Source organism: Lepidochelys kempii, chromosome 2 (assembly GCF_965140265.1).
Source record: "Lepidochelys kempii isolate rLepKem1 chromosome 2, rLepKem1.hap2, whole genome shotgun sequence".
NCBI lineage: Eukaryota > Metazoa > Chordata > Testudines > Cheloniidae > Lepidochelys > Lepidochelys kempii.
Window position 1 is genome coordinate 82748364 of NC_133257.1, and position 25161 is coordinate 82773524.

At 38.2% G+C, this 25161-nt stretch overlaps 1 protein-coding gene across 4 annotated transcripts in view; it reads right to left on the reverse strand.

Moving 5' to 3' along the window:
* Window positions 1-1429: 1429 nt before the first annotated feature.
* The window catches only part of MIB1 (MIB E3 ubiquitin protein ligase 1), a 102872-nt gene continuing 79140 nt past the window's right edge, over window positions 1430-25161 (reverse strand). For 2 of the 4 annotated variants that reach the window (XM_073331409.1, XM_073331411.1), the window contains 6 exons: window positions 22815-22996; window positions 20268-20460; window positions 18578-18656; window positions 16449-16562; window positions 14976-15076; window positions 1430-7841 (listed from right to left, as the gene is read on the reverse strand). In XM_073331409.1, the coding sequence (XP_073187510.1) occupies window positions 7701-7841; window positions 14976-15076; window positions 16449-16562; window positions 18578-18656; window positions 20268-20460; window positions 22815-22996 (810 nt within the window). In that variant the 3' untranslated portion in view covers window positions 1430-7700. The other 2 variants (XM_073331410.1, XM_073331412.1) reach the window with 2 other exon arrangements.

The following is a 25161-nucleotide window of genomic DNA, read 5'->3' on the forward strand; positions in this document are numbered from 1 at the left end:
GCTGGCAGAAAAAACCTTCTGGAATGTGTTATCAACAGTGTTGTACACAACATGGAGGGTGAATTGTCGTGACAAATCCCAAAGGTACCTAGTCTCTTTGCGGATAGAGCACTTTCCAGATTGATCTCACAGGACACCAGAATAGCCTTTTGCAAGGTTTCATTGGTCATTTTCACCTCAGCAGCTGAGACTCTTGACCATGTTGGCTACAAGGACAACTGACCAGATTGTCACAGGTGGTCAGCTAATATGAAGGTGCAAAGGAATGCACAAATCTTTTCCCTGATTTCCAGTCTTTTAAGGTTTTGAGTTGACAGGTGTTTATTGTCGCAACTTTAACTGCCATTAAACTGGTTTTTGGTTGCCAACTACCTATGGATTTGTTTCGTTTGTTTTCTAATATGGCTTAGGTGTACCTCAGCGAATAGCTTCCCAGAGGCAGGAAGAAGGGGAGCTATACTGTGCTGCTGACGCTGATCCTATTTCAACCTCATGAAGAGCACGATGCAAGGACATGCCACTGTAAACTCTGTATAACTTTTAAACAGGGATAAAATGTTATTGAAAGTGCACCAAGATCAACCCTCCACGTTTGCTAACCTGTTCGCTGGAAGCAACTGCCGTGAAGGATTTTGTCTCATTATTTACCTCCCAAAATACCCAGTAGCTTCTCAAACTTCCAGAAATTTGATATAGACAGAAGTGTCTGCATTACATAGGCAGGTCTGTAACATGGGCACAGGTCTGAGTTGATCACTTGGCAGAAGTATGAAAATGATCACCCTTAAAAGTGCTAAAACTGTGTAAGCTCATCTATGACAAACAAATGGGAGAACATATGAAAATTCTACTGCCTCTGTGCGTAGTGTGCAAAGAGCTACAGAAAATGTGCATTTACACACAGATTTAAAATATGAAGAACATGATCAAGCCTTTTATTTCTCATGCATATGGCACACTCTAAAGAAACTCAGGAGAAGATATAACAAACCAGATGGTTACTTATATGAATGTTATTCTAGTGCATTCCAAGTCAATTTCAGTCACTCCATGTTTTTCATGTTGCTGTAAATGCACTGTTCAGTGGTATATTTAAACAACTCTGGTTCTTTAAAACACAGTCTGGACAAGGAGCTTTCTTCCTATTATAGAGCCATAGTGCCTAGCCTGCTTTATTATGTGAAATTCTAAAGCCCAGAAAAGATACCAAACATTTGCTTAGATTACATTCTCAAAGTATTTTAAAATTTTAACTTTTTGTTGGGGTCTAATGCCAATAAGATTTCTGATTTTCAAGAACGCTGTAATCAAATGAGCAGAAATGAGCTGCCTCTCCCTTTCTCATAACCTCTAACAACCTCTAATAGGTGTTAGTTCAGTGCAACAAGTGTAAGTCAAAGCTTGTTTAAAAAAGTCAGAATGAGACTCATTATATCATAAGTTTTATTAACAATACGGTACAATAGCATTTGTTTTGAAAAGCTTAGGTCTTGCTAAGCAGTTTTAATCAATGCAATTATGTAAAGCTATTTGCAGTACAGAAATCAACTACATTCACACACACACACAACTTGAATTTAATCCAGTCAACAGTCATATCAAATCTACAATTTACCAAAAATACAAAGTTGATTTTCTAATAAGAGCAAAAAATGTTGTTGTGGTTCAGTAAAACCCATTTCTACTACAGAATAAGTTGCATCCATCACTAAGCTTGGGACAAAGAAAATACTTTCTAGGAGCCCAGAGTAAGACTTACACTTTCGTAACTATGAAATGCCATGCAAACTTGTTTATAAAAAGATTTGCTAGGTCTGAATTATTAAGCTAATTTTTGCGAGAAGTTGGTTTATAAAATGATTCTCCTTTCATACTAAAAATGTTATTATGTAGAATTTTCTATCCACCCTCTCCCCCAACAGCGATTTGTCTGATTTGGAATACCATCCTCAGGCCCTATCACAATTGCTCTATTGGTGTAGTTATCATAAACAAGACTTAACAAAAGTTAAATCTGCTAACTTTCCTTTACAGAAAGACAAATAAATGGCATAAATGCAACACGTATGCTACATATACATTTATGCTGCATAAACCCAGTTTGTAGATTCATATGTACTTCCATTCTGTAAAGGATCTATGGCTGCTGCCAATTCAATTGTTCTATCAAGGCCACTATACAACCATTAAACCTCTAATATTCTCCAAGATGCACTGAAGAACATTTATGAATGTGTTTAAGTTGTTAAAAAGCCCTCATACTTACTGCAGCTATAGCTATAAAAATGGCACACAATAGAACTTTATAGACAACAGTATTTTACTCTGTGAACAAAACACATTCTGCATTGTAAAAGGAAAATAGTATATGAATTCCAGCAACTTTGGGAAGGGAAACAGGAATGTACAGTACTATGGGGAATGATACATTCCTCCTGTACATTATTTATACAGTCAGCAATAATCCTTTATGTCACATCTAGTCAGGCACCAAAACTGATGTATCAAAACTAAATTGTAGTGTTTAAGAAAACTCCCACTCCTTTCTAAAGGTAAAGAACAATTACTGTAGAACTGAACACTTTGACAGAAAAAAGGCAGAGTTACTAAAAGTAACATTGTAGTGGTCTGTAAGAACTTCATAACACAAGTTATGGTCCAGGCTCTACACAATTCACCAGCAACTACTAACAAAGCAAAATGTAACTTTTGACATTTGCAATATTGTAGAGAAGCTCAGCAAAACCAACAACTCAAAGTAACTTTCTCAAACAATTTAGTGTTTACACTAGCCATAAATTGTAAGTAATACTGTTATAAATAAGTAGGGCATACCTTAGTAAAACTCCATCTCTAGGTAATATCTACACAGTATCAGTGAATATTCTTATCACAACATAAAGGCAATATCAAATCAGATTCTTTTTAAAAAGCTAGTTTCACAAATCTTTAGAACAAGATTAAAAACATTTTAAAGACTATGTTAACAAGGCACACAATTTTTCTATATTCCAATTTGGCCAAAGTTTATAGTTAAACTAGTTTTTGAAGGAATTTTCACATTTACAAAGTAACTTGTGTTTATTACCTTTCCAATTTAATTTTTTTTTGGGGGGGGGGGTACCTATTCTTTCTTAAATGGGATTTTGTCCTCATCTAGAACTACTTAACTAGTATTTTAACAAAACATGAAAGTATGTAGCAGTGACTCAGATCCTGCAAAGTGCCAAATGCCTTGAATGTAGAGCAGGAGATATTCAATATCTTTAAGCAATGGGCCTGAAAAGTCATGGTACATAATTGGGGGGAAAAAGCTGGAAAGTTAAGTGATTAAGTTCTGACATCTTTAAGCTATTTAGCTTATTGTACAGACCCCTCAAATTTAAAATTAAGGTCTCTTCATAGTTCCTTTACAATACTATTGTGTATAGCAGCCATCTCTAATTTAATCTGATTACCATACAGAAAGGAAAGCTGTTCAAGCAAACTTTTGAACACCCAAATAATAAAAAACTTTTGCACTCAAATAATAAACTATAATGTAGATATCTTCTTGACTGTGTAACAAGAATACATTGAAGTTCCTCCAACCAATTGCATTTCCCAAACAACTCTTAATATTGGGGCATTGTTCTAAGAATAAGAAAAGTGATATCTGAAATTCTCAAACACGTACATTAAATCCAATTGTCTGTTTACTGATTCTTTTTTCTTTTATCGAGTACTTGTTCCCGGTTTCAGTAAAATCTGTACAGTGATTCACTCACAGACATACACTGACCCATCCTCATCTTTCCCTACTTGCCATGACCCCCACCTATCTTCTGAGCCTATGATTGTTTTAAAACAGGAAAAAAAATAAAAGGTATCATATAGAAGTATGCAAGCCTTTCAGACAATATCAGGCTGCAGATATACTGTTGCTAAGTAATGTGAATATACTGTATAAATATGGTCTGATACAGCTGGTTTCTTCAAAGCTACCTAAATCTTTAGCTTTAACATACATCACAATCTGAAGAGATAGTGTACAAGTCTAAACATCTATTTACATATGCTACAATGTTTTGGCAAACATTTCTTAAAATCAATTAAAAATCATATTGAAAGTACGATATCTGACTTCATAATGTCAATTGGGATAAACTCTCACCTGTAAACAGAATGCCAATACTAGCACCTTAAACAATAAGTGCTACAAAGTTAAACTGCTTAATTACTTATTTTAAAAAAGCAGTTGTCTAATTAAACTATTTGGCTTGACTTTGTGATAATATCCAGTTAAATTTTTGACATGGAATCATGCATGTCAACACTGCTCAACCAAGTTGAATACAAAAAAAGAAATATATAGTGAGAGGTCTGAATGTGTTGATGGGGACAAACCAGGGACCATGGTGTGGAAAGGACAGCTCTTGGAGCAGCACCTTTATTCACTTTATTTATATACATAGCCATAGATTTTATATATTTATGTCTTACAGCAGCTATAGTTTTGTAGCTGAGGAACTGTTGAAAAATATAAAGCCCACTGTGAACTGAACTCCTCTATCACCTACACACCTGACATCCGACTGAACTCCTCTATCACCTGACATCTGTGCTCTCCACAGATGAAGTACGCTCAGCATTTTTCTACCGGTTCTCTCCCCTGGATGCCTTGATTTAGTCCTTTAGGAAAATACTTAATGCCCAGTTAAATTCGGTTCAAGTATTAGTTGCATCATCAGATGGTAACACAGGATCAAATTAATTCAGACAACCTGAAAAGATCAGACACAAAAGACATGATCGAGGGTGAAATCCTGGTTCCAATGAAATGAGAACACCCACTACTGTAGTAGAGACAAGATTTAATTCAGACTATTTAAACAGCTGAACATTGCATGAAAAAATAGGATCTTACCACTGGCTTGTTCCAATGCTGAATGCAAACAAAACCCCAGCACAATTTACTTAAGTATTATAAAAATATCGACTGCTATGTAGTAAGTAGTGCACTGAGCTACCATAATGGGGTTTTGAGTGAGAACTGCATTTACCAAGAGATCGTGCAGAAGTGGTGATTAACTGTTAATTAAGTACTTTGTACTGAGCCTTTATGGAGAGGCCTTTCTGAATAATTTAAGTACGAAACAGTGCTCAAAATGATTCTGCCCCGGGTTAAAGAAAACCATGTCAGAGACCTAAAACAAGAGAATGAAATTCATAGCAAGGGGTTCAGTGTTGCTCTGTATTAGACAGAACCAGTTCTTCTGGAGAAGGGCCAACAGGGGGACAAGAAGCCAAAGGGTCCTGCTGTGCAACACCAACCACAGAAGCCAGGTGACCCTTATGTCAAGGGAGAAAAAAATCTGCAATGTATGCAGCATGGGCTACCACACCATTTCCCCAAAAACGTTGGAAAAATCATACCAGAATTATTCTGATTACACAAGAACACAGAATGTAAGAATTCTCTCAGACTGGAATTCAGAAACCTCAGCTAACCAGGCTGCAACTCCAAAAGTATATAAAATTCCTAGAGCTAAAGCAATTAAACCAGTTGTGGGACTGCTAAACTGAGGACAAGATTTACTGACAACCAAAGATTTTATTTAGAAGCTACTGGGATCTGCCTATTTTAGAATAGGGACTCAAAGCACCAGGCAAAGCAGAAAGCTTTGTAGATGACCAAACACAGAGTGAGATATGATATATATATATATGACTGCTGGAACATCAGAACAAAGAATACTGGATTGGATTGAGTTAAAAAGAGCAAGAAACATCTCTACCTGTTGGATCAGAAATTTTGGGGCATGGACTGTTTTGTCAGCTAATGCATTATGTATTGATTTTCTAAGAAACCACTGTAGAGTTTCCTTCTACCATACAGGTGTTCTAACTACATGATCAACACTTAAAAAGCATTGATAAATTCTTCTGAGATTTTGGCTGAAGTGTGCAGAATTCCAAAGATCAACACAAGCTTATCACACACTTCAGAAGATCATGCATTGTGTAAGCACGTGATTTTCCAGGTGAAGAATGCTGACTATGAATCACTTCATTCTCACCTGGATCTTCCCCAGACCAATTCCCACTTTCATGTCCCTGCCATGTGTAACAGGAGTTAAATGAAGGAGACCAGTGTTAGCTGCAAGTAAGGCACCTAACTGAATCCACTGTGTATTTCACAATCCTTGAAAGAAATTGTCCAAATCAAGGCTAAAAGACAACAAGCACTGATTTCATATTCTATTCAATCAGTAATTCAGGTAACTGCTGAATTGCTTTTATATGCCATCATTTGGCTGTAAGAGCTCCAAATTTAACTCCTTTCCTGAAATCCTGACTGCAGTCCCACCATCAAAGCCTGAAGAACATTTGGATTGTGCTCTTACTCATGTTTTGGAGCTGCTGGTAGTAGTCAAAAAGCCAAGAGCATCTATAAGTGCAATACAAATCCTAGCTAACTCCGACAACCAGTTTCAAGTAACCTATCCATGTGTCAGGAAACCCACTGACTTATCACCACTCCCTTGCTTAATATTAGCTATTAAATGGTCACTGCTGGGATTTGAAATTAATACTCCATTGAGATGAATGGGCAATATATAGTTTACCTCCTTTGCTGTTACTATTGTTTCCCTATATTTATTCTGTAAGACTGGTTTAATAGAAGACCATACTGATTTATGTAAAAAATGCATAGTCCGCAACAGAAAAGATGATTTAAAGAACAGTTGATTTCTACAGAATCCAAAGGAAAAATATATCACCCAGTTTCCTTAGATCATGAGACCCATAATTTCCCTACTCTCTGGTTATACACTTGTTCCCCAAATATTTTAATCAACTACACTCTTTAGGTGTGAAATTGATAACTGATCTACACTTATTTTTCAAATACCTTGTAAAGAAAAACAATCAGTACTCTCCACTCACAATTCTATATATTAGTTTTTTTTGTTGACAGGATTAAGAAGTTCCTTATTTAGTTTAATTTGATTCTGTCAGACTGAAGTACAGGTTTGGGGGCATAACATTCCTAAAGCAAACTTGTGTTTCTTTCCACTGACATTCTCCTCTAAACCCACACTGAGCACGTAGGGCACATTACAGTCAAAGTTATCCACGTGGTTATATTTTGATGTCATCTTATAGGAATGGTATGGTCCTGAATACTACTTGGATATATTGTGCTGATTTTGCATTACTGTACCTTTCAAGACAATAGTACTATGAGGCATAACTTTCTCTGTCATTTGACAATTAAGCAGACGCTAAAGAGGTGTCAAACTTGAGCTAAAAAAATAAATATGTGAAAGCAACTGGCAGTACAAAATCTACATTACTTGATGGCTGATATTAAAGTCCATACATACATATAAAAACTTTAAAGATACCAAAACAGAAAATCAGGATTGTCCCTTTACACTTGGTGCTTTAATGGGGTGGGGAGGGGAAAGACTTGCTTTATTAAGTTAGCCTTATCTTAGCTGTCTCTTGATAGTACAACTAAAAGTTGACTGTTCAAATACTGTTTTCTTTTCTGGTGTGTTTAGTCTTTAAGCAATTACAACATAGCACATATGTATTGCAGTATTAGAAATGTTTTCATTAGAACCTTAAACTGCCTTTCAAACTTACAGAGATTTGATGACCAAAATGTACTGACAATTTGATAAGCTACAGATGATACTTGGTTTTATTGTTTAATACAAAAGGATTCTTCGTTCTATAGCCTTGCGGCATATAGGGCATTCACTCATTCGGTCTCCACAAAGCTGACATGTTCCGTGGCCACAGAGAAAGATCATATTCTTCAGACGATCCAAACAAACCGGGCACATGGTCTGTAAAAGATTTTGACAAGTTAGGTAGGGGAGAGCAATGGTGAGAAAAAAGTATCAAGTATGCATTCTATTAATTGTAGAAAATTTAATATATGCAACTGTTGAGTGAACAGAGATCACTGCGATAGAGAAACCAAGCCACAGAATGACAACAGATTCAATAACCTGCCTTTTGACATTAAATACAAAATAGAAAATTCACTATTTAATTTAATCCTCAGTTTAAAATATGTTTCATGAAGGGATAACAAGTGAATTTTTTCAACTCCTCCTCCACAAAATGAGAAAACCAACCCCACAGTAGCTTTCTACACAAATCTGATGGCATCATTTAAATTCACAGCAGAGTAAATAAGCAATTTTCAGCTGCATCCCCCTTTGGTTTCCTTTATACAATATTAAGGAAACAGGGAAATCTACCAAGCACAGACATTTATGTATGTAATTCAATGAACAAATTATTTACCACCCATGCCTCAAATTTCTACCTACACATTTACCCCTCTCTCTCTCACACACACACACGCACCCCAAACACCTCTTGGACCCAGAAATAGTATGAATATGGTTTTACTTTAAAAAAAAGTTAACAGTCCCAACATACATGCTAAACACCATAGATGTGAACTGACTTTCAATTTTCTTCTTGGAAGTAATTTGCTCACTGATTTGGAATCTTAAGTAACTCAATATTTTCAGAAGCTTTACCAACAACAGGTAAGGTACCAGCTTTTTGAAGAAAAGGAACTGGTGTACTCCAATGTATGCTTTAATTCTGTACTTTCAATGTTACTTGTAAAGGAATAATCATTACTTGCATAGGACCATATCCTGCATGTGTTCTGTTTTTTAGAAATACAGATAACATCTGTGAAAATGTAATGTTTCAATGGAGGGCTGCTCAACTTATCTGAGCTTTTTACCCCTAACTCAGATCCACACAGCAACCCTTTAAAACCAGTTTTTACTATTGAACATAAAGTGAGACCAATACCCAAAAGGATCTCTTACAACTGTTCACCATGAAAGTTTGTCCCTTAGAGAACCATCCTTGACTGTGCCTGCAGTGTCCTCCACCTATATCATATGCAAAAATTCAACTACAAGGCACATGTTTGTTCCTTCACCATAATCACATTAAAGTTTCATTTATAAATGGTTTAGAAAGGGGTAATATATAAATAGATTTTTAATAAATAATCGATCGTTACAGATTGTTAGATCAACAGGTTGCTTATAACCACAACTTGTGTCTACTGAGGAGTTTCTACTCATGTTCTTAAACTGACATCTATAGTGTACTTATAACCACCTGAGACACATACTAATGTCTGTAACATGCTTATAACTGAACAGATGTTGTAAACCCTTTATAAACCATGTATAATTGGACCCTTATTAACTGTGGCCCACATTTCAAATACAAATTTATTTCACCATCACCTTGCACTTGTGCACTGTTTTTTCTGATCTACTCTTTAAATCACTGCAGGTTTACCAAAGTAGTGTTACACCAGGGAAAGGTGTACATATCCAGAGTAGTGTCCACACAATGAAATGTAAAATTTAAGGCATGCCTTCTATGCAATCAACTAAATGCAGGGACAAACATTGTTTAGTAAACTCCTGGTTATCACGGCTCATGACTTCAACATGTTTACACAGAGTTTAAAATCAGAATTTGGCCAATTATCTCTTATTTCAATCCGTGTGAAATCACCGTATCTAAGGAGCTGCCAGAAGGTATCTTCTGGGTAGAGCTACACTGAAGTAAGAAACCTGTGGCATAGCCAGGACTGGCCTGGGTCAGTGAATTCAGACTCGCTGGGCTAAAAATTACAGTGTAGGGCTCAGGCTGGAACCCAGGCTCTGAAACCCTCTGGTAGGTCTCAGTGTCCAGGTCCCAGCCCAAACCCAAACACCTAACTGCAGTTTTTTAGCCCTGCAGCCCCAGCCTAATGAGCAATGAGACCTGAGCTCTGAGATTCATGCCAGAGGTTTTTTATTGCAGTGTTGACACATCCTCTGCCAGATAAGACCTTGAACTTTTTGAATGAATTTGCAATTATAAAAAATTATACATTCTCAACAAGCATATTTCATATTCAAATGTTGTCAGGGATAGTATGGCATCACCATATCTATTCATGATTTTCAATAATTCAAAATGTATGTAATTTTCTTCCACTAAAGCACGGCAAGGGACTGATTGTAAATCAGTCCATCCACCCTCTTCCTCACCCAAGCCAAATCCTCACCTGGTACAACTAAGTATCATTCTTATAATTAATAGTATTGTAAAATCCGAAGTATGGGGAAATTCTTCATTAATTACTTATTAACATGAAATAGCTTTCCTGTGGTGACGGTACATAATTTAATAGTCCTAAAGTATCCCTTTTAGAAGGGATACAGGGTGTAAACCCTAAATTTCATCTTGCAAGAACAGAATTCAAGTCCTTCTCACTGTATGTTCTTTACCCCTATAGTTTGCTTTGGGGTCTGACTATATATCTTACAATTAGAACAAAAAATCTGTTTCTCTCCAATATACTACAGAGTAATTTGCAAATATATATGCACATGATAGGACTCTATAAAAGTGCATTCAGCCTAAGCAATGGGGGTAAAAATTTTGTTTTATTTTGTTTACTCATTTCATTGCCGCACACAATTTAGAAGAAATTCCCTGGTGGTATCTCAAATCAGAAAATAGGTCTTTCTTCAATTGTATGGCAGCACGAGCAGATCATCCAGATTCTTCCTGCTTATCATAAAAACGGTGAATATTTATTGTAGAGACCAGTTTCGTTTCAGTGTCATACATGGTTTAGTTTATTTACCTTTACATGGCAGCAGCTTTAAGTAACTTTGCACAGAACAATCAACCTACCTGCCTGCTCTCCAACTGTACTCTAGTTACATGACTATCGGTGACTTACACCCTGCTTTGTAACAAGAACAGCAGCAAACAAATGGCAGATATTTTGACTATACTTTTAATTTGGCCTCATGCTTTGGCACCAAAATTCGATGTCTATCACCTCAACCCTATATGAATAAATTAGCTGGAGATCTTTTGGGGGAAACAAATGAAAATTCTGTGCCTGGAGAAAGTATTTGATTTCTTTTTATATATTATGTATTCTTGCTTCTGAAATACCACCATAAAGGCACCCAGTCAGTTCTAATCAGGTGTAATCCAGAGACAGAGTTAAGATAGTATGGAAAGGTCTTAGCAATAACATGAGATTGTCACTCAGGTATGATATTGCAAATAAGTCAATTTTAGCAGAATATTTTAGTTTTTGTCTGATATGGGTGTCATATTAGAACCTATAACAATCTTTTATTACTGATGACAGTATGTTTCCAGGCACAAGATACAGGTGCACAGTGACATTACAAAACTTTAATTTTAAATAAAAAGAAATGACATACGTATGGTGAAGGAACATATATAAGGTATTTATTACAGACAGATGAGGGTGATTACGTATGAAATGTGGTGGCGGGAACTGCAATCACAGTCAAAGATGGTTCACATTCAGGGAATCCCTGAAGAATGATGTGGTCATCTTGTGTGGACTTTGCTGACATCAGGCCTCGCTTCTGCTTGGCACCAGAAATTGTTTTAAAAGGTTGCTGCACTAATGTATTAGATTATCATTGAAGACATGAGTTGAAACGTAGGTATACCTGCTGAAAAGAACAAATAAGAAGTTTTAAGAACACACGAATACTGAATGTCACATTAGGAGTGCAGCTTTAAAGCAGAAAATGAAAAAAAATGTTTAAAATGGAACTCTGGGTATAACTTTAGGCACATATTTAAGGTACAACTGAAGAATCTTTTTTTATGAAAAATAGCAATTAACTAGAATCCGCCACCCATTAGCCCCTCTCACAACAGTATACAGAAAAGTCACCTAGAAGACAAATTAAAAGATTCCAAACAAGACAGGTTCAGCCAGTTCCCTAAGAAACAAATTACAATTTCAGACAAGCTAGATTTCAAGCAGAATCATTTCAACAAAGTAACTACTTGACATGGCAGTCAATTAGGATACGGTCAAAAACATCCTGCTGAGGAGCAAAGAGAATAGTTAAGTGACCATATTTTAATATCAGCCTAAAAATAGAGTACTGGGCAGTAAATGTACTGCAAAAATCCAGGCAACAGAGAATATTAAAAATTAAGAAGATTTTATTTTTGTTAAACACTGTCAACTTTTTGATGACCAGAAAAGTAGAAAATCAACCCAACAAAATAAGACACTGTTCTACTCTCACTGATAAATGCATCTGAACTTCCTGGTGATGTAAAATCTTTTCTTAAGATGTGTGAAAAGAAATACAGAGGATGGTAGGGACTAATGTGTGTTTTGGAATACCGCTTCTGAATACAATATTTGAAGTAAAAAACTGAGATATAATCACTGAAGGGGAAATTTTTAAAAAAAATTGAACAGTTGTGCTCACACCAGTACACACATCTATTCATTGCTGGAATCAACTCACATTAATTTAAATAAAGCATTTAAATTTCTGCAGAAATATTTTTATAACCTTAAGCTCTGTAGAAGAGTTTTCATGGTTTTTTTTTTTTTTTTTTACACTTCCAATTAAACAGATTTTTGAATTTAAACTTCACATTTGTAATTTGGAACACTTTACTGCTCAAGAACCAGAAAGTAAAAACAAACTAAATGTATTCTTACTGTCCAAAATGAATGAAATTAAAAAGAAAAATAATCAGCAGATTTTTGAAAACATTTTCAGAGTTAATAGCCTCAAATGTTATTGGTGAGAAAGAAGTATAGTTTTTTAGTCTACCTGTCCTTATACAGACAGAGATTAGGTTGGAAACTGCTTTGAGTTGAACAAAGATTTTCAATAATGAGGGTCTCAGCCAGTTGCCAGGGTGAGGGTAACAATTATTGATAGGTTTGTCTCTGAGGTTAACTGTGGTGGGATGGTGTCCCACCCCCATGCCAGATTGGGCTTCAACAGGCCAGAGCGGCTGCGCAAGGCGGCAGCCGATCAGGGAGGGCCTGTTAGAGAGCTAATCAGGGGTAGGCTAGGCCCTATATAAAGGCTGCCCAGGAAGGGAGCAGGTGGTCTCTCCCAGGCCTTCAGAGGGTGAAGGTCTCTCTCCTGCGTGAGGAGACTAGCACCAGGGACAGTGCAGTGCTGGGCAGGCAGGGGGAGCAGAAGGGAACTCCCGCCCGGTACCTGCCGGGCTGTGGACCCTGAGAAAAAGGGCCTAGTCAGTGCAAAGGGGCCGAAGGGGAAACGGCCCAGGAAGAGAGACGGACAAAGGGAGAGAAGGAGGGCAGGCAGGAAGGCTGCCACCAAATGGTCCCTGGGTTGGGACCCAGAGTAGAGGGCGGGCCTGGGTCCCCCCTTCCCCCTTGCACTTCCACCTGGCTGTTAGGAGTGGCCATCACGGATTGCACTGGACCCCTGCCAAAAGGGGTCAGACTTTGGGGTGTGGTTGGCCATTGTGGCTGGGGTGAAGAGAAGGACTGCTGATAACACCAAACCCCCGGAAGGGAGTGAGACCAGAGCAGTGGGCACTGCCAGAGGGGAGCGTCCTGAAGAGGACGCCGCAAGCTGGGAGCAATGTGGGTCGAGACTCCAATCTAGGGTCAGAGACAGACAGGACACCACCAGCAGAGGGTGCTCCGCATGAACTGAGCTAATTTCCAGAGTGAACAGCAGGAGGCGCTGTGGTGGTGAGTCCCAACCCCGTCACATTAACATATGACAGTACATCAGGTCTCAAATTTTCAAAGGCATTTACAGATGTGGCCCAGAACTAGGTGATTCAAAATCTTCTCTCTGAACTTTCAGGTAGGGCTGTCTGGATTAGCTCAGATACCAGCCATCTTTGAAGCATTATACACTACTCTAAATCCACAAGAGATAAAAAGACAATTTAAATGTGAATTAAGTTCTCATCAGTCTCTTCTATTCACCAAAACATTTCAACTGTGACAAATGTAGGACAGTACATCTTTAAAGGTAAATCTCCACTGCTGCTGAGCATGCTTCCCAGCAAAGGTATATAGACATACAAAAATTGCAGTGTAGCTGAAGGCGGGCAATGGTTCAGGACACATAATGTTGCATGATCCCAACAGACAGGAAGAAAAACAATTTTTGGGAGGGACTTTAAAGGGAGAGAAGGGGGAAAAATTTAATAATTCACCACACAAAATATTTGTTCTCCATGTTAATAAATATTTAATCTATTCTGTACAAAATATTAACACCTGGAGTTAAGAGATTTTTGGCTTTTGCATATTACAGAAGACAAAGAGAATAGTTGTTGCTTGTCTGAATCATTTCACATTAAGTAATTTAAAAAACAAGATTGGGGTTGTAGGTCACTATTTTAGCACTATTTAACACTTGCAAAGACATCCATATTTAATTTTTCTTTTGAAAGGCTAAATCTATCCAAGATTTTTATAATTTTCCTCCTTTTCCAAGCACAGAATTTAAAAAGCCTTATATTTAAGATATTGTAAAATCTATATAATAAAAGATTTATAATTACTGCATCTCAAAATTATGTATGCAATGTTTTACACCTATCAATATTTCATATTGTAGCCATATATAAATATAATTCTCATTTGAGCATGCTAATGCATTGGGACTGCACATCCCCCCTAACTGCCAACTTGTGTTCAAAAGTGGTTTGTTACTGAATAGGCAGGCTCACAACTCCTGCATCAGCTCAGTGCGTACAGTTTTGTGAAGAAAAATGCCCATATTTAATGAAGTTCTTTGAAAAAAATATCTTCACTGTACATCGTTATGAGATCAAAAGATAGAGTTAATATTCCTTGCCTCCCTTCATTCCTATATTTATTGTTTGGGTCACGTATGCCCGTTCAGTTACACTAAAATAGGTGGGTCAAGAAATGAAATGTCATTAAGAACACTGTATGCATAAAGTCAGATAAGTCACAAAAAACCTTTAGCCACACTAGAGCTCATCTTTACTTCATAGAACAAAAATGGCTTTGATTAATTAATCAAAAAATAAGAACTGAAGAGTTTAAACAGATTTCCCTTATTTTGTTTTGGTGTTCAATATAAAGGAACATGTGGCACTTTTACCTGTTCCTTTATGTCTTGTAACTGCTGCTGCAGCTTCTGTACATCTGCATTGACATTGGTGTTGTCCTTGTCTTTCTGTAAAACTGGAATGTTTCCACTTGCTAAAATGCAGAGGAGAGTAATATTAAAAGCCTAGAACACGTTATGCAGCACTTACAACATAAAGAATAATTACTTTTGTCTGCTAATCACAAAAATACTATTTCCATTTATCTGAATTATTGAAGCATTATTTCTAACAAATATATTTTGATAATCAAATTATATTTATTATGACTCACTAGAATTCCATTCCTGAACTAAAAGAATTTACTGGGAAGCTTTAATTACAGTTTTTGACAAATATTTCCCTCACTGTGGCAGTTAAAATGCTAGCAACTACCTGGAGCCCCGTCTATATGAATGCCTTCATGGTTGCTAACCACAAGTGATGCTCCACTGGTGAAAATTCTTGGGCAAAAAATCCTAGTGTCTATTGCTACATTGTTTGGTAATTCCAGACTGGGACTGAATCAATACTGCTAAAAATATCATGCAAATATTTGTCCAAATTGTTGAAAAAACTTGGTTTGGCTATGTTTCCACTTATTTCATATTCACTTTGTGAATGTTCAGGAATCAAGTTTACTGACAGAAACAGCAAGTTTAAAGTGGAAAGTTTCAAAAGGCAAATTTTGAATTTTTAAACTTGAATGTTCACATTGGAAATGTGATTCTGAGTTATACTCATCCCGTCAGGGATCAAATATATCATGTAGCTATTCCAATTTAAATTAACCAACAGCTCAAATTTCAAGTATAAAATGAACCACACACAGACACACACTACAAAAAATTATTCATGTAACTTGAAATAACTCAGAACAATTTAATAAATTCAAGAAAATTATAAACTGTTTAAGAATTAGTCAAACAGAAAAAGGCAGAACTCACTGAATAATTCTGACATCACAAATTATTTGGCCAGTTTTATTCTAGACAAAATGTTCTATTTCCCACTTCTACTGGGACTCCTCTAATTAGTCAAAGAGGCCAAGAAGTCAAGCTAAAATTTGTAATTCGTGTGGGGCCATGTGCGTAAGTTTATTTGTGTATTTCAATTATATTCACTGGCAATTCTTAGACTTTGCTCCATGTGTCACATGGCTATAATGCCATGAAGTTCTGGAAGTTAAAGAGAAGGGTTCAAATCATCACTGACATATATACACACTTACAATGTTTCAGCTTCTGGTATCATGCTTCTTGGATATTGAAACAGCCCTTTTCAGACATGGTCTATGCTACAACAGCATCTACCACTATCCCATATAGTGAGTACAAACAGTAGGTGGAAGGCTGACACAAAACTACTTTCTTTAAAACTTTTCTTCAAACGGATGATGTGAGGGATATATGGTCAATCCCCCTTTTTTTTTTTTTTTTCCAATGAAAGGAGAATGGAAGTATTAGAGAAAAAAGAAAAACACTCACAAATGTCATCAGTGGTATCTTCTGTACCTTTCCCTCCGCAACACATAATGAAAGGCACTCTCCGCTCAACCACTGCCCGGCACTGCACACACTTCTTCATCAGGCTTGCACAGTCTGGGAAAAGCAGACAATTTACTCTCAGTAGCCTGCTAGTCTCTTTATTCTTGTTTCTGCGATTCTATCCATGAGTTTAATCAGTTCGTTTCATTCTATCCACAAATATACGACAAAAAATGACAATGTGTAGTTACAACACCAATAGCTGTGTTTGCAAAAAAATAATGTAAAAATAAGCACAAAGCCTATTCAAAAGTTAGTTAGGACCCAAAGAATCTATAAACAATACACTGCATGTGACCTACAAAAATTCATATTGTTTGTCTTTTTTTATTTTAGTGCATTTTGAAAGAATAGATTTTTTTTCTGCAAGCAAACTTACTCTTTCAAGAGCAAGAAATCCACAATTTGGAATAAATACCACCTCATCTTTAATTACCTCTATTTTACAATGGTACTGCAGAATTTAAATGTAAGATCATGTGCATTTCTGAGATTTTTGATAATCATGGTGAAAATTAATGACAGACTGGCAGTTTTTACTTCAGCTGCTTTCGTGACCTTATTAACAGTACTGGAATATTTTTTCTATTTTCCACTTAACCTTTTTAAAAAGCTATACCAAAGAAAGTGTATGAATGGGAAAACACCTACTTTCTCCCTCTATCTAAAAATATCCCTTGATTCACTTACATCCAATGGGCAAATGGGTATCAGTAATTACTACAAAAAAGATCAAACCCTTTGAAGGGTAAATCTGTATCTTTTGCTTACATTACAGGAGAAAGGCTGGAATTCTATAAGAAGAGAATGATGTCACATGATTGCAGCAACACTGTACTGGGACCCAATGTAAGAGTTGTAAACAGTTCTCAGTGAGTGCTGGGGCACACATTAACCCTCTCACTCAGCAGACTTACTTTCCTTCCTCAAATGCGACACGAAATAATCTGAAAAAACTTTTCCATGTTTAGAACCTTCACTTCCTAATACAAAGCAGATATTGGCAATATGCACTTCAATGATCACACCTTTCACCATGGTAATCTATCTTCTTGCTATTCACCTCCTGGGGAATTAACCGAAAAGCTCTCTTCCCCCACCCATGCTCTCTCCACTGCACACAATGCAAAGAGTCTGGAGCTGGATGCCTGTGAAGGTAGTGAATATGTCAGACCTGAGTCACATCAATGCAGTAGAGATAATGCCAGATTTCCTGAGCAAGATCAATTAAGCCACTGTTTATGGGGAGGACTACCTTCCCTCTCTTATGTAACTCCATAATGTCAACAAATAAATATTCTATAGACAACTGACCATCAGCAAAGCCACAGCAAGATGTCCCAAAAATTCTTGAAAGTTCTGGTGACAAAATGATCACTACATCCTCATCTTATTAAACAAAGGGGGGAAAGTTTCTGGAGGCTCCTTAAGTGTTTTCTTTCTCCTCATCAGTTTCTGTACCATACACATCACATCAGAGTGATCTGTGCGGCAGCAGATTCTCTTTGCAAACATGCTCCATTCTAAATCTTTGGGGGAAAGACAGGTCTTGCTGGAATCTTTGTATGTGGTGTTAATGGAAGGTTTAGTCATAAATGTCTTTTAAAAAATTGTTTGGTTTCTATACCAATTAAAGTTTAATTATATTTACACCGCTAGATGCCCTCACAAAACTGTCAAAGGAATCACATGTGTTCTAAAGATCTCAAAAAAAAAAAAAAAATGAATGCTAATTTATTTACAGAAATGTACAACAGGACTCTGACTACCACAACTCAGTGAGAATAAAATAATGCAGGTAGGTGAAATAAATCTCCTCTCTCAATTTTCCAGTTAAACAGCTACAGTTCTGTTATCTGTCCTCCAAATAATTAAACTTTATTACAAGCAGGTGGTTTTACTGCATTCCAAGTAACGTCAAAGCTCTGATTACCAGACCAAAGTCAATTTACTTGAATAGCCTGCAATTAAGTCAACGTTTTAAAAGAATTTTTAGTGACTATTTTTAACAGACATCTTTTGTTGCATGATCATTATTTTGAAAGGTATTACCTGCCAAGGCTACTTACTCTCACAAGCACACATGTGACCACAAGGCTGGAAGAGTACTGCTGCTTTCTTGTCTGAACATACCACGCATTCTTCAATCTGCAGAAAAGAACAGTAAGGAATAACACGGGAAAGATTCCTTTCCTTTTTGTATCTATTCAATTTATATCTATTTGCTTACTTCCACCCCTTAGCAGGGCAAAGGGAATTTAACAAGCTATGCTTAGTGCCATGTTAGCTACAACAAAACTATTTAGGAAGAAAAAACAGAGTTGATTCGCCACCTAAAAGTGGGATTTAAATGGGAGATTACCATATCTGTATCCAGAAGTCCTAGCTGGCAATATTTATGCTCTTTGCATTACTGGTTATCTAGGAATTATAAATCATACCAGCTAGGAGAATAAGGCCACCAGGCTGGTACACACATTTTTCTTGGCTGTACGGTGCTCAATTAGTTTAGAAGGACTTTCTGCTGTAATCCAACAAAGTGGTATAGGACAGGATTTCTCAACTTTTCTCAAGGGTGAACCACATCTTAGAGAAATGGTCACACGGACCACCCATCTACTGATTCATGAATGCCCAGACCACCACTCCTCCCATTCATACAACATCCTTGTGACAACTAGAGCAACTACTTATGCAGAAAAGTAAAGTAATTGGTGTACTTTTTGCTTTCGTAACACACGTTAGCAACTGGAAACCTCCTTTGATCAACTCCCAGTGTGACAAGTGGTGGGGCTGTCTGGCTGATGGGGGAAGGGCACCCACAGAGACAAAAGGAGGTGGAGGTAAGCTTTTCTGAACCACTCTCCACCATTTTAAAGCCCCTCCTCTCCTCCCTTCCCCCCCCCTTCAGGCTTACTAGTGGCATATGTTATCAGTTTGACACTCTGTATGCATGAGGTAGCTTGCTATATGTCATATTAAGGGAGGGGGGGTGATAGTTACAGCTATCGGGGGCACACCTGGGCTTTGAAGCAACTGCATGGTTTGCACTGTGCAGGTACCTTTGGATTTTGAAGTGACTGCATAAGCACGTAATATAACTGTTTTGTCTTCAATTCACAGGATTACACATCCGGTGGCTGATCCTGGTACCATGGGCTACATTTCTCTCAACAGAAAGAAAATTAGGGGGTGGCGGGGGGATTTGGTTGATGCTCCCAGCACCACAGAAATCATGCACCTTTAATGTAAATATAGTGTAAGCCACACTTTGCTGGAAAAGGAGATTCGATTTACATGGAGGCCAAGGCATTTGTATGAGGCCTGATAGATCAGGCAGTGGTCTCCATGGAGTTGGGGCCATGGTACAAGACATTCTTGGTAGGCCTGGATGTGTCAGGATGCTCTGAATTTGAGCACTGAAAAGGTGGAAGACTGCTGACTAGTTTGGGTGGCTGTGGCTCCCCCCCTTAAGATTACTACCTTTCGGAATTCTTATAATAAAGTTGCTGCCACTTCCCTAAGACAGATAATTCTTGTCTCTGTCCTCATTAACCCTTTGTCATTTGCAATGTGCAACAAGAAGCGATATCAGAGAAATGCTGCACTCTGCTCTAACCACTGACAAACTAGACATGTGAGAGAAACCATGGCAGCTGAGACAGTGTAGTTTGTTAGTACAGTCAGTCTCTTCTTTTCACAAAAAAATCACAACTGCAGGAAGAATACAACGGGAATATTAAAAATTGTGTTAAGTACCTTTGTTCTGGACTGGACTTGCTCTTTACAGATGAGGCATTTCTTGACCCGTGGTGAGCAGAGGGAACAAGTAGCAATATGTCCACATGGGCCAAATAACGTATCTCTCTTCATGTCTGAACACACCATACATTCTTCTAAAGTTTCTGAGTCATTGCTGATCATAGACGGACTTCGAGAGCCAACCTGTCCACTAAAAAAAACACACCTCATAGTCAGGCTTAAGTCAGCATTACAACTTTGTGCATATTCTGAAAACACTTTTGTAAATCATACTGTACTTCAAACCCCGAGTCATTTTCTTATGTGTATTACTCAGTCTAGTTTGTGCACAGATTGTATCACCCCTTCTGTTAACTTGTATGTAAAGCTGCTGAGGCATTTGGGGGTCAGTGTCATCAGTATGGAGATTACAGTTCTAATTTTACATGAGGTACAAGCAACGTAATTTTCTGGCTGACAGGAGCATAGCTACGTGCTTGGATAAATCAATCTGCAGAAAAAGTTGATAACAGTGGGTTGGAGACGCATCTAGAGAGTGTATGAGGAGAGAACACTTCTACTCCCATCTTTATGTCAATATTTATCTAGGCCTGGGGGCCCGATTGACAGCACCCGGGGTGGCGTGGCCAAAGCCAAAGCCTGATCCCCACTGCCCGGGGCAGGCAGGCCAAAGCCCAAGCCCAAGGGCTTCAGCCCCAGCAGGGAGCCTGCAACCTAAGCCCTGATGCCCTAAGGCTTTGGTCCCGGGTGGTAGGTCTCTGGCCCCAGCAAATCTAAGCCAGCCCTGGCAACTCCCTTAAAATGGGGTTGCGACCAGTGTTCCCTCTAATTTTTTACATCCATGTGCGGAATGAATTTTGTTATGTGAATCCATATGGAGGTATGTGACACACGTAACCTTCATATTGGTGCACATAACAAAATTCATGTGGTAGGGGTGGGGCCAAGGGATTCGAAGTGTGGGAAGGGGCTCAAGGCTGGGGCAGAGGGTTGGAGTCGGGTGAGGGCTCTGGCTGGGAGTGCAGACTCTGTGGTGGGGCTGAGGATGAGGGGTTCTGGAGGTGGTTCAGGGCTGGGCAGAGGGTTGAGTGCAGGGGATGAGGACTCCAGCTAGGGGTGAAGGCTCTGGAGTGGGGCCGGGGATGAGGTGTGTGGGGTGCAGGCTGCCCATTGGCTATGGTGGGGAGAGAGAACTCCCTCCAGCCCTCTCTCAGTGCAGTAGCTCAGGCCAAGGGACAGGTGCCTCTCCCTGGCTGCGGCAGTTCCGGTGAGGGTGGGCTGGGCTGAGGGAGGGGCTCCTCTCCTCGGCAGCTCCAGCAGACCTGGGCTGGGCTGAGGGAGGGGCACCTTTCCCCCAGCCACTGCAATTCTGGGACACCTCGGCACTGGGGCTGGCCCGAGGGAGGAGCACCTCTCCCCCAGCCGCAGCAAATCCAAAGCAGCTTGGTGCTGGGGCCAGGCTGAGGGAGAGGCCCCTCTCCCCCAGCTGGGGCAACTCGGCGCTGGGGTCAACAGGGAGGGGTGACTCTCCCCAAGCAGCGGCACCTCGGTGCTGGGGCCGAAGGGGCGGGGCGCCTCTCCCACAGCAGCGGCAGTTGGGGCTGGTGGAGAGGGGCGCCTGAACCCCTGCGCTGGGCTTAATAGGCAGCTGCGTGGCTGAACAGCTTAGAGGGAACATAGGTTGCAACCCACTTTGGGTTCCTGTCCCACAGTTTGAGAACAGCTGAACTAGGACTTTTTTTTTTTTTCTATGCTGCTGCACACCCAGCAGAGGGAGCACATGTTAAACAAAACTTTACTTCCAGCGGGCTAACTACACCAATAAAGGTGCTTGAGCACAAACAAAATAGCCAAATGACTCGTGTTCCACGCAGACAGGAAGGCTGAGAAGAAAATACCTGCCAAACCCGGGCAGACAATTTATAAGAAATTTCCTTTTCATTTTATTTAGAAATTTAAAAATCAGAATATGGAGATAAAAAATGTACAACTCAACAGAGATGGCTATATGGATCTGAGAATTAATGAAAGGAGCCTTTGACCTCTAAATCACTAATGTGAATCTAACCTGGACAAGCAGGACTTACTATTTAATGGGTGGCTGATGGCATACATAAAATATTGAAGCCAGTCTACTTCCTAGAAGATAGCCTACTTCCATGCCCCACTATTTTTAAGTATCAGTACTTGATACAGAGAAAGAACACTGAAAGGGCATGGATATAGAATTACTCTATAAGATGAGGAGGGACATGCTGCGCATGCCTCAAGCAGAACAGGGAAGCTTGCTCTGTACTGATGCTCATTCTGTACTTAATTCGTTGACCTCAGTTTCAACTAATTATTTTGTAAATAACATTCAAGACATATGCAGCAGAATATAACTACTTACCTTTATCTTGATTTTCAGTAGTCTATTATGACTAATAATTGAAAAAGAGACTTGTTTTTTTTTTTTAATTCTACTTCAATTGATCTATCCCAAGGAAATGAAGACCTGTAAACAGGATGCTCAGAAATTCCATATTGTATTTATATACAAACCTGACTTTTTCTTTGTGACATTTAGCCAATGCTTTGCAGAGGCTAGGATCAGGGCAGAGGTCAAGAGGAGACTGACCCTTCTTATTACGAATACTGAGGTCAGCTCCGTTTGCTGCCAGAAAGCAGGCAATAGATGCTGCACTCTTCTTCTCTGCTCCCTGGGTACCAAGTCCCATTATTAACTGAAAGAAAGTAAATAGACAACTGACTTGAGATTCTCTATTTAAATACTTGAGAATATAGTCTTACTACTCAAGGAAAACAGACCATTTAACATGTGCACATATATAAGAATATATTTTCTAAATAGTAGTTTGATTCTATCTGAGCATGCATTTTTAGCTTATCTGGAGTTCTAAGATGAAAATCATTGTACAATTACCCAATTTTCAACCAGATAAGTTCCCTGCACAGACTAATTCATTAAAGGCAACAACATCTAAGTCTTCAAAACACAATGTAATCTCTGTGCACCTGTATTCTGGGGTTACAGAACCAGTGCTCTCCAAATCTAACCCTAACTCCGTCACAAAGCTTAATGGTAGCACATAATTCCCGTCAGTTTTCTTTATACCAGTTTTTCTAATTATCCTGCTTTGACCAAACAGTTAAGGGAAAGAATGTAAGGCCGTTTATCTAATGTGAGTGTGGATCCATTATGCCACCTTCAGCAAACTTCAGCCTTTCAATAATAAAGATCTTCTATAGATTTAAAACCTGCAGAGTAGGAACTAGGACAACACACAACTTAACATTGAAAATATGTCTATCCTGGAAGACTATGGACAGGTGGAGAACTAGAAGGATAACATCACAAGTACCAAGGAAGAAAAACAGAAGAAATGAAAGAGGAAGTGATTTCCCTTTCTACTGTGACACTTATTTTGAATTGAATAAAACATCAGTAAATTGGGAACTGAGTAAAACATGAAGGTCGCTATTATAACAAATACAATAACAGAACAATATTATATTATAAAACAGCCAGCTATGGAACACTTAATTTTAGTAAAATAAACTTTTCACATTAACAACTTCCACTATGAGCAATGGGAAAAGAAATAGGTGAATGTGCTCCATGAACATCAAGAGGGTTTTTGTTTGTTTTTTTGAGAACCTGCTAGCCACCGCATCATGTGGGGAAAACAAACCAAGACCCTTTACCTCAAAGTTGACTTACAGCATCCAGTGTAACTGTAGTCTTGCTTCTGCAATAGCTTAGTCAGTTGTAACATTTCATATCTTGATCACCATTTTACAGACACTGAAGTCTCAAAGGACTGACAGCTTTAAAACTTTAATTTAACCTCAGTGCTACAGTGGAGCAAGAAATCATCTTTTCATTCTAAATATTTCAAAGATCTTTTAAATCTTAGATTCACTGTGTAGTATGGGCTACAGAAGTCTCTGATGGCCCACATTCAAAAAAAAAAAAAAAAGCAGCTATTGGATGATTTTAACAATGAAGTTACTAAAAATCAGATTTCTCAGATAAAAATCAAGAAATACAGATCTACTTTATGCAACTTAATGTTGTCTGTTAGCATTTAGTGGTCATTGTCCTAATGTGAGGGAGGATGTAATAATGTTGCAAACACTACTACTTAAAAGGCCAAATTCTGGGATTACAATTAATCTTCTTTCAAAGGTTTTAATCCAACTTCGGTATTCATATTACTATCCTACTTAAAGATATAATACAAATTCTTCATGAGATGGCCTTAAAACTCCAGTAAATACAATACAATAAAATTTGCATATATTTTACATGCGTACACATAACTCCAACGGACTTGAATGGGAGCAATATACACTCATGAGGGTAGACTGTGAACCTAAAAAGGCTTGTTATTGAAACAATAATTTACAGTTAAATTTGGTTTTTAATAGTAGAGGAAATAAGAAAACACCAGCCTTCTGCTGTACCTAAACTATTTGATATTGTAACGTACATTAATTATTGTATATTAGCCTTATTTAGGCAATAACAGATGGGCATTGAGATGGCCTCCTTAGATTTGATACATTTCTGCAGGATTAACAATATCAAACAATATTTGGAGAATGATTCAAGATAGTTTCCAGGCATGCATTAGCTAGACTTCTCAAATGGGTACTGCTCTCATTATATGAAGTGGACAATTCAAGCAAGATTACAAAATCCTTGCATGTAAGCACCAGTCTCCTCCACATCCTGCATGCTTCCCAAATATTTCCTTTAGTTATGCAAAAGTTGTTCTTGTGACAAAGGATACATGTAAATATAAGTGGGAAAAGCCCAGACCCATGACTGACCTCAGTGGGAGCTGCTGCTGGTTGCTCACCACTTATTTAGGTGTTTAAATAT